Raw genomic sequence first — 10,957 nt, 5'->3', positions numbered from 1 at the left:
CAAATTTGAGGATTAGTTAAGTTTATTGTACCGATGCGTTAGTACTGACTGAGTATTGATGAGTCTAGATGGGTCTGAGTATAGATGGATCAGGGTTGACTGAGTATTTTTAAGGATTATTAAATTTTATACTAGCTATTGCCAGCTTCACTCGCGTGAATGACGGACTTTATAACATCATTTTCTAATAGTTACTTCTTAAGTAACTTAGGATAATTTTATTTACATCAGTTACCGTCCCGTCAAGATCGGTCCAGCCATTTCAGAGATTAGCCGAAACAAACAGACAGACAAACATTGTAAAAAATATATTTTGATATATGTAGATATATTTTGATATATTTATTTGCATGTAGTAAAAACGGTTATTTCAATATTACAAACAAACTCTCTAATTTTGTTTTATTAGTTTAGATGTAGTTTATGTTATTTTCTCTGTAAATAACATAGCTGCCATGTCTCCTAATAAATAGGTTTAAACGAGCAAACGAATCACCTGATGAGAAGCGATAGGCGTTGCCGATGGACATCCACATCTCCAGAGAACTTACAACTGCGTTACCGGCCTTTTGGTTTAATTTTTGGATTCGGAATTTCGGGATCATGTAGGTATTGAAATCTGCCGTGAATTATTCAGGTGATTCGTTTCTCATGAGATCACTAGTAGAACTGATGAGTTTAAGGTCCCTGATTCGATGAATATATTACCTAATGGGTCTTTTGACTTCACAATTCTTTGTATTAGCAGTCATATTACAGGCATACATCATCAGCCTTTAAGTGGCCACTTCACACACAAAGAAGGTTAGAGCATTAATCACCAGTCACCACGCTTGCTCATTGCGGGTTGACTATTTCAAACTTGCAGAAATTATAAGCTCAGGTTTCCTCACGATGTTTTCCTTCACTGTTTGTGGTGTCTATAATCTGAGAAATTACATATAACTCGGAAAAAGTCACATTGGTATTTGCCGTTGGTAAGTGTCATGCATGAGACTGGGCCACCACGACACACAGTCAGATTACTAAAGTGAAATACGGGAAAAGTGCGAGTGACTTTGCAATTACACCTTGTCTTATCAGCTCGGGGAAAAACAGGCCTATGTATGACGTTGTTAAAATTGTGTTTCAAAATTGTTACTGTTTTTAACTTGTCAATTAGGTAGTAGTAGTTAGATAGGAATAGCTAAGGATTCAGAACAAGGCAGGCTCATCGTCGTCATCGTTACGTGAGCCGATAACATATAATAATTAATTTAGTATGTCTCGCGAAAGTTAAAATAAAAAGGCAGGCTTATGTTCAGCTCTGCATGGGAACGAGCTGATGATGAAGATGATAAAGTCGAAGTTTTTGTAAGTGCGCTGCAGTTTTTATGTGTGGGTATTAATAAGTTGGCACGGACGGTCAGTCATGAGTCAATATATTAGAAAGTATCTGACTATCCAAGGACATTTTGTGGTCACTTGTATTCCTGGACAAACAACATCAGGTTATTTTCTGGTGCGTATGAATATGTAGGTGTTGTTGTATGTTAGTAAGTTTGATCAATTACAATATTCAATTCTTAGTTTATTATAGGTACCTACATAAAGCAAAGTCCCAACCAAAGTTTTTTTGTTTTTAATTAATGATTACATGCTATAGAGAACGTACAAAACTCTTCTACAACATAACTGTCGTCGTTCATACGAATCACAGAAAATTACAGACTTTTAATATTCCAAAAATATATTGATTACGATCAAATCAGTTGATCAAAGCCATGGCCGTTACTCGACTCAGGGAATAAGGTACCATCCAAAAAACCATGGTAATATTATCGGCCCTTATCACATGGGGCTTGCGACATAACAACACAGAACTGCGCACTGTAGGTGTTCATATAACTCTGCCAAGGTCTTTTAAGACTTACAGGTGTAACGTTACGTTTGTGTCATGTACTGCAGTGACCTCTAGTTGCTTCAATGTCCCAAAGACGAAAGGGCAAAGGCCTTATTTGTTTCGGGAAAGGAATGACTGTGTTTACTGAGTTAGCTAAGTCTAAATCATCATCAACGTCAACTGTAGATAATTATATCTATACATATCTTTATATATATAATTCTTCTGTAAGTGTGTATGTCACTGAACTTCTCTTAAACGACTGGACCGATTTTGATGAATTTTTTTGTGTGTGTTCAAGGGGATCTGAGAATGGTTTAGATTCACAATTTTGTTCGCTGGACAATGTTTTTTTAATTAATTTTTAATTTATTAGTAGTTGTTGATTTTGGAATGTTTTACATAGGATCCGACAGACGGCGCTATCATCGCAGTGTCAAATAAGATATTATCACATTTGAATAATAATTTTCATCAATATGGTCCAGAATGTTTTAGCTTATTAAAAAAAGTTTAAAATTTTCAAATTAAAGACGTGTAGACAGGACAACGTCTGTCGGGTCCGCTAGTAGGTATATAAAAATCTATTGCTATTCGTTAGTCCCGCTAAAACTCAAGAACGCCTAAACCGATTTAGGTAATCTTAGTCTTGAATTATTTGACCAGGAAAGTTTAAGCGGTGAGAAAAAAATGTTTGAGGCGGAAAGAAGTTTGTCGGGTCAGCTAGTATTCTAATATTTATGTATGTATGCTAGTGTATATGGCACATATCTATGGGCCATAGTTGCTTGATGATAAAGATTTAAATACAAAAATAAATCGTTGTATACTATTATGTGTAACAATATATTACGTTTTTTAAAGCATTAACTGCTAAAAGAAAACTTGAAGACAAATTCTCCGCTAAGCGTCGGTCACCAGTGACAGGCGTGGCGGTTAACGTGTTGATTTTCGAAATGGTAGGAAGAATAAGTAAGAAGAAGTAGGGGCGTAAGCACGGTGCCGTATTATATCGTGGTATTTATTAGGTATACTTGGTTTTAAACTTGCTCCTTATTGTGATCAAGGAGCAATTTTTACTAGTTATGTGTTTAACCCCACCTTCATTTATGTGTGTCCACAAATGGGTAGTTTCCTCAGCCAAAAATAAATTATTTAGACTTTTCAATACAATATAATATTCAAAAAAATAACATACTTACAATAAAATATAGAATAAAAATAACACATTCATAGATCATCAAAATGATGTACCTACTTAATTTTAATTTTTTCTAAGTAATTTACTAGAAACAAAACAGTATTTGATATAATAATCTGATGACCTCATAATGCAATATTTCATACCAAATTAATAAAAAATATAGTTTTTGACGTTTCGAAAAAAGTATTGAATTTGACTAGTACCAAACTAGCCTATTGTTTACAAAACTCGTTTATCTGCTAGTGTCTCTCTTTACCATTGGTAGACGAAATCAAAGCAAGATGGACGCGATCGTGCCGACCAATGCGAGAGCGACATTGGCGCGTCGTGTCGTGAACGAGTGAGCGAGTACGATAGTGCAGTCTCCGCTCGCACGTGACGACGCAGGCACACGTACATGAGCGCGTACGCGCGAGTCAGTTAGTTGACCGAGACAATGTTTTCGAGCGGCAGTGTCGCGAGTGTTGGCAAAATGGAGAAACTTATTGAAGCTGTTCAACACGAAAAAAGTTTATACGACGTAAGAGACCAATATTATCTGAACACAAAATTAAAGGAGGCTATTTGGGAACGAATCGCAAAGACGCTAAATTTCAAGAGTGGTAAGTATCTTAATATAACTATAACTTAATCTTAAAACTCATAAGAGGTAACAAGATAACACAGTGTGCGCGAGCGCCGTTGAGTTTTGAACATTGTGCTCGATAGATGCCGTTGATCAAATACGTCATCAAACTAGATCGCGGTGTTAAGATACTCACTTCAGTTTAAAACTAATCTGACAGTCAGTCAGACTTTTTTCTACAGAACATACGGTCGTGTCGTAACGTAGTCTAATTATTTTAATTTGATTAAAATGCCTCGGAGAAAACGGTCTAATTTGTCGTATTATTCTAGAGTAGCTAAACGCAGAAGGTTAGCTAGATCTCAGGAATCTAATGCGGAAAGGCAAATGCAACTCAGTGAAGATCGGCAACGCCATGCATTGGCTCGGTCTTTAGAAACCTCTTCTGAAAGAGAATCTCGGTTGTTCGCTGACCGCAAGCGTCACGCTTTGTCTCGGGCTTCGAAAACATATACCGAAACGCAGTCTCGGTTGAGTGCTGATCGTGAGTTAAATATATTAAAAACTTAATAACACACAAGGACCCGCTGACGGAGACGCCGGCAAAAGGCAGTTAATTATATTTATACAATCGTGTACTGATAAGTATTTTTATTACAGGAGTTGAAGCCAAGAAAACTTGGGAAAAACTGAGAAACAATCACCGGGATGCGCTTCGTCGGCAGAAACTGACTAGATGGAAAAATGAACCTTTAAAGCCGTGGCGATATCAACGACAAATGGCGTTCTTAGTCCCGTATATGGCAAAGAGGACAAATCCGAATAACGCTAACATTGGCGTGAATGAAGATACACTAAATGACGAATCATGTCATAGTAATTCAAATACTATAGAAAAAGACATGCAAAAAGATGTTAGTGATACTGATATGTTACAATCAGAAGATGAAGAGTCTGATGAATCGTATGCTGGTACAGCAAGTGATCAAGGAAATGGAAGACGACTAAAAGAGAGCGCTTTGGATAAGTTACTAATCAAATCGATTAAGAACCATGAACGTAGAGCAGCTAAAAGACAGCAAGAACGGGAGCAAATAATTGCTAACACTAACAATGATTGCACCATAAGCAATGTTAAAAATGATTCACTTTTTCATTTTTTTATTAGTATGTACGAGACTACAAAAAAACTGCCGCTACAGTCTCAACTCAATATTAAAACAAACTTATTTTCATTGGTGACCACAGAAGAATCTAAACACATGATGGAAATGTTGGCTTGTGAACATCCTTCCTTTTCATAGTATTAAATTTAATTTTAAAATGATTGTTGTACTTCGAATTGTTCCACTTAACTTTGTATTTTTTTATATAATAAACTCACTTTAAAAAACGACTGATTTTTCTTCAGTAGATACTAATTCGTTCATGACCACCATACCTTGATCTATTTAATCAGAAGCAAACATCGCATGTACTTCCTTAAAATCTTTCCTAGCCGTTCTAAAATGTTTATTAAACATTTCGCTTGAAAATTTTAAAGTTAATTCGAATTCTTTTATTTCTACATAATATGTTTTCCTTTTGGACAGATACAGATAATTAGTTCCATATTTTCTTTCCGATATTTTCCTTATTAACAACAATATGTTTAAGAATTAGTCATTACTGTCGGATTCTGAACTTATTTTTGATTTTTTATTTGCATTTGCTCAGCGGTGTAGCCGCGTCTACCAATGGCAAAGCGACGAGCATGTGCGGCGGGCCTAAACGTGGCAATGGGTGATATTTCTCCCTGCAAATATAAGTATACAAGAGAATACTTTTTTATAGTTTTTTAACGTTACCCATCACACCCGGACCTAGAAGCAACAGCAGTAGATTTTACAATTGAGTGCTGTACGCAGATATACAAGCAGCATCACCGTCTTTCTGTAGCCCATCATCCAATCACTATGCTATCTAGCCAGTTTCAATGTAGTCAATATCAAAGTATTTACTATGTATTTCCAACATTGTTGGTTACCTGTATTATAGGTAACCAATATATATACATATGTAGCCAAAGTAACTGATAAAATATTCTTTCTTATTTCATTTTAACACAAGCCTTACTATGTACCTTCTCGTTTCAAACCATTAGCTAGTGTTGATAATCGATTCTTTCCTAGTTGTTACTGAAAATTACACATGAAAGTAAGTTCTCGATAATATGTAGCCGAGAGCCTTTACTATGGTGAGTCTAGATCTCATAGATTCATAGTCTTGAGGTTTGTTCTCATAAATATAGTGATTTTTTATTATTAAAATCAGTTGATTTAATTTAAACCGTGGTATTTTTACTAGGCGTGGTATTTTTCTGCTTTCTGCGGACCACTGGTAGTCCACCGACCACTCTGGTTGAAGACCATTGATATAAAAATGTAGTTTATTTTTTATCAAAGAGATATTTGCTCCTCATGCATGAGGGTGCCATGTAACATTTTTCGAGTTAAATGTACTTTCTAAGATTATTTAGACCACTGACAAACGGTGAAGCAAAACATCGTGAAGAAACCTGGGCTTATAATTTCTAAGTTTGAAATCGCCAACCCTTATTGAACAAGGATGTTGATTAATGCTCAAACCTTCTCCATGCTAAAAGAGGCTATGGTCAGCAGTGGCCACTTATAGGCTGTTGATGTAATGATAAAAGAGATATTTGTGACTTCATTGGTTATTGTATATGTACACTGTAACATGACTATAGAAATTGGTATACTTGCAGCTCTTTGGTGCACCTTCTACATTAGGTCATTTCTCATACAGAGAAGGTTTATTTATATTTTGACATAATACGTGTAGTGTAGGTATATGTATGTAAATGGGTATTAGGTATGTGTGTAATTATTCGTTTATCATATTGTGTTAAATACCAGCGCCTGCGATTGCTTATTTCACAGCGGCGTCACAAAGGAAAATAGGAATAAAAGTCTGAGATTCTTCAACAGTAAATATTTATTATAAAAATTGCTTTTATAGCCACATTTCTGTTTCTATAATATATATAATATTTATGTTCATTCTTTGTGCCATTGTTTCACAAAATTATTCCTGTTCTTGTTATTTTCGATACAACGGCTTAAACAATAATATATTACAATTATATATCTTACATTAGACAAATCGAGAAACGACTTTGAGACACTCCCAACATGAGGAACGATTTAACAATTCGATGTGCAATATGAGCCCCTTCAAAATGCTTTTCTCAATTTACTAACGAGAGTATTCTTTCTAAAATATATTCACAATAGTTTCAATAAAAATCCTGTCATTTTTGGTAACCAATGGCAATGAAAAACACTAAGGAAATACACTTATACAATGTAGTCGTAAAGTTACGTATGAAAACGTTGCGAATGTTTCTTTGAAACGTTTGCAACAGAGTAAAGACGGATGCGACAAGGAGTCTACCTGCCATCATAATTATTGCTGGAGGTCACAACACAGTGCGCGGCGTGCTCGCGCGACCGCCTGCCGCACGGGCGAGCGGCCCGCGCCGCCGCGCGGCGCGCAGCGGCCGGGCCGTGCCCACGACACAAACGATAACAGTTAAGGAGTATTAAATACAATTTAAACGTAGGGTCCTCCACTTATTTTTGTACAAAATTTTACAATCAAGACGTACATACAATCATAAAATTCATTCACTGACAACCCGACTTGAAAGAATCAGTCGGCTATTTTATGAAAATGACAGGATAAGAAGTTTCTGTACCTACATTATATTGCAAGCATTTATCGTTTCGTATTCCTGACGCACGAGCATTAACAAATATTACACTAATTGAAATATTTAAGAGGGATGACTGAAAGCTTCGACTATTTAGGTTTAAGTACTTTCAAAAATTAAGTCATACACAAGTGCGTCAGGAATACAAGACAGTCTCAAAAATGTTAGTACAAATATAGAGTAAAATGTAATAGGTAGGTACAAGTGAAACATGGCAATTTGCCGGAGTCGCTAACTTACTTAAGTAAACCATCACAACCAACCATACGGACATCATCAACAAAATATCTAACATGAAATAACCCATAAAATAAAATAGATTGAGCTGATCATTCAGTTACTCAGTGCATCACTTATGAGTTTAGAACCCAAAATATTATAACTAAACGTTGTTCATGTATATTGGTCTGTACTGGCGATAAAATTTTGTGACATCTTATTATATTAATAATGCATAATTATGTAACTTGTATATCTGTACTTGTTGAGTGTATTGGACAGAATAGAGGTCGTAATATACAACAGGGCGGCGGCATGGGTTACCGAGGCCGAGCGATGACAAGCTACCCGACATTCGACATCAATAAAATTATTACTTTACATAATATATTTACAACGGGCGCGATCACCACGCCATAATGCCCATCTCCGTATATAATATGTACACTAAATTTAAGAACATAGAGTTTTCTCTCATTAGCTACCGAATCACAATTCAAATATTTGAGTAATTGACAACGGTGGACAAACATGCGCCGGAGCACTAATGCATCTTATTATTGAAATTTGTACTTTGCTCTATTTAGTCGTGCTAGGTATGTTTGGTCCATGCAGTCACAGGTCCGTGGGTCGCGGGCGCTGGCGCGGGCGGGAGGGAGGCGGTCGGTAAAATAATGGGGTACTGAGTGAACCTATTGCTTAAGTACGAAATGATGATCAGAAGACTGTGTGAGTAGCAGAGGTAGGTAGAGTGATGCACACAAATGTCCGACCGCCGACCGCCGGCCGGCCGCCAGCCGCGCCGCGGGCACCGCGTTACACAAGTACACAACCCGATGTTACTAATGAGAGAACAGTCACATCAAGTATTTCGTCCAGACAGTACGGTTTCGAAGACATTGTTCGTTATCAGTCTCTGTTTAGAAACGACGGGTTGTTCAACTATTACACTATTTACACACAATTAATTCAGTTGATTTATTTGCTTGTTACACTTTTCAAATCTCAATGCATTTACAGAGTCCTTCAACGAACTAATTTGTTGGCTCTCGAAAACCTAATCTGATGTTCGGGTGCCTCCTAACAATAAAACTTTAGTACAAAACTAGAAGGTAAATGTTTCGAATAAATTAAAGATTGTTCTAATTAGATTTAATTACGTATTAGGAACTGCAGTTCACTGTTAGTACATAGAGTAAGTAAATAAACTATTCGATGACACGTTTTATTTATTTCGATTAAGTCTAAATGAAACTTCTTAACAGCTATATATAGAGATGAATGGATCGTTAGAAGGCATCCGAACCAATGGACAGAAATCTCAATTCCGAAATATGAGTTAAGTACCTACAGCCACGGCTCAGTCATGTATTACAAATTCCAATTATTCAAATGCACGATTCCTGTAATCATGAAACTTTCATAGTCACAGCTGGTAAGGCTTATTAATTGACATCCAGTTACGAGTGACACTGCGACTCTGTGGTGGATGTGGAACTAATGAAAGTTCATCAGTTACGTTAAGTACTAAGGTACTAGCTATTACAGTTTGTTCGTGATTGTTCGCATTACCATCGCACTGCACTAGCACAACACAGCAGTGACGCGCTTGTCGAACGGCACATGTCCACACATTACTATTTATACGACCAACGTCGACATCTCCGCGGTACAGTGCGCTCCCAGCTCTACGACTCGCTAGTAACTAATCTGAAGTCAGGGCAGTCTCGAGCCAGCTACCGCTCGGAGTACACCGTACCGCGGACATATCTGCGAGTCAACATAACCCATGAAAATAAAGTCAAACTCGTTGTTCCGATACATCTTGCAATGAAAATATCAAGACAGAAATAATTTCAAATTGTCACTTTTCTTCTTCTTCTTCTGGTCAACGAAATAAATATAGTTATTTACCTAATTAATTACATAATAATTTCAACAAAATTTCAAACACCTGAGTTTTAATTTAAACGATAATAACGTCATTAGCTAAGTCACTTCTTCATTCGGTTTGGAATTCACTTAAAGAAAATAAAACTATCAAAAATAACTCGGCTCGCATTTAGTCCTGCGTCACGTCCGAAGCTAGCACCTTCCCTTTTGCAATTACATAATACTAACTACTGACTGCGTGTATGCGTCGCGTCGCGTCGGCGCGCGAGTCGCCGGGCGGCGCGGCGCGTCCGACTAGAGTTCCGCGCGGCCGCACGCGCGAGCCGGCCGCGCGGCCCGCGCTATCACAGGCGCTCAGTGGGGCGCGGGCGAGTCCTGCCCGCGCGCCGTGCACTAACTCGTCGGCACTAGCAGCCGCACGAAGCTGTCCTCGCTCCAGCCCCAATCGTCGGGCCACGCGTCTTCGGGGGGGTCGAGCGCCGACCTCGACGACAGGCTCAGGACGGAGCCCCAGTCGATGGTGCGTTGCTCTTCGTCGCCGTAGCCGGAGTCTCGGTCCGGCGGTGGCGGCGCAGGGAAGGGGGTGGCACGACCAGCCGCCGGGTCGCGAGAGCTCAACAGCTCGCAGCGCGCTACTCCACCAGCTACGCACGCCGGCTCGAAGGGCGCCTCCTCGGCACTCTCGCGCTCCATCTCCCGCTCGATGCCACGTAACGTGTTGCAGACGAGCACAGAGCGCCTCAGCGACGGATCCGCCGTCTGGCGTAAGCGCGCCAGTTTCAGCGCGCATAGATTCATCATCTTGAACCGCCTCTCGCGGTAGCAGCGACGAGAGGCACAGCGGCCAGCTGCGCGGCCGTCGCAGCAGGCGCGCGCAGCAGCACCGCCTAGCTCCAGGTAGGACTTGCCGTTCTCGGCCCGAATGGTATCGTGCGCACCGCACCAGCCGCCACACCAGCGCCGGCGGCACGCGCGCCGCTCCTCCTCCTCGGAGCGCCAGCAGTCTCCGCCGCCCGCGCCGGCGGCCACGGCCTCTAGCCGCGCGATCGAGTCTTCCCAGCGCGCGACTTTGCCGCCGCCCTCACACGGGGAGCCGGCGCGCCGCTTGGCGCCGCACCCGCCGCCCGAGCCCTGCAAATACAGAAACAATTCGGTTATTCACACACATTCTAGATGAACTTACGTGCACAACTATTGCTAATCACTTTTTATGTTAGAATACAAATTAAATCCAATAATTAATGGTATTTGTAAATAGGTACCATCACCAGTATTGGAAACGTCCGCAATGACAGTGACGTTTTATATTTCGTCTATTTTTTAAAAGTTTGTGAAACGACATCAGTCTATAGTTCTTATGTTGACAAGTAAAACTGAAGAATAGAAGTGGAAGTGGTGTCTGAAAGTAATGCATGCCCG

General features: G+C 39.4%; 2 protein-coding genes across 2 annotated transcripts in view; one reads left to right on the top strand and one right to left on the bottom strand.

Annotated features, from left to right (window-relative positions):
* The first annotated feature begins 3,438 nt into the window (after nucleotides 1-3,438).
* Nucleotides 3,439-5,052, top strand: LOC118275511 (uncharacterized). The gene is made up of 2 exons (XM_035593499.2): nucleotides 3,439-3,688; nucleotides 4,312-5,052. Exons 1-2 carry the CDS (start codon nucleotides 3,523-3,525, stop codon nucleotides 4,953-4,955), a joined length of 810 nt encoding a protein of 269 aa, XP_035449392.2. The 5' UTR covers nucleotides 3,439-3,522; the 3' UTR covers nucleotides 4,956-5,052.
* Nucleotides 5,053-6,630: 1,578 nt separating this feature from the next.
* Nucleotides 6,631-10,957, bottom strand: part of LOC118275276 (uncharacterized) — a 29,726-nt gene continuing 25,399 nt past the window's right edge. Inside the window, exon 2 of the mRNA XM_035593178.2 lies at nucleotides 6,631-10,669. Within this exon, the coding sequence (XP_035449071.2) occupies nucleotides 9,932-10,669 (738 nt within the window). The 3' untranslated portion in view covers nucleotides 6,631-9,931. The remainder of the gene's footprint in view (nucleotides 10,670-10,957) is intronic.

The sequence above is a fragment of the Spodoptera frugiperda genome, chromosome 8 (genome assembly GCF_023101765.2).
Source record: "Spodoptera frugiperda isolate SF20-4 chromosome 8, AGI-APGP_CSIRO_Sfru_2.0, whole genome shotgun sequence".
Lineage (NCBI taxonomy): Eukaryota > Metazoa > Arthropoda > Insecta > Lepidoptera > Noctuidae > Spodoptera > Spodoptera frugiperda.
The sequence above is the reverse complement of the archived record's forward strand: the minus strand, read 5'-3'. Positions and strand labels throughout refer to the sequence as shown.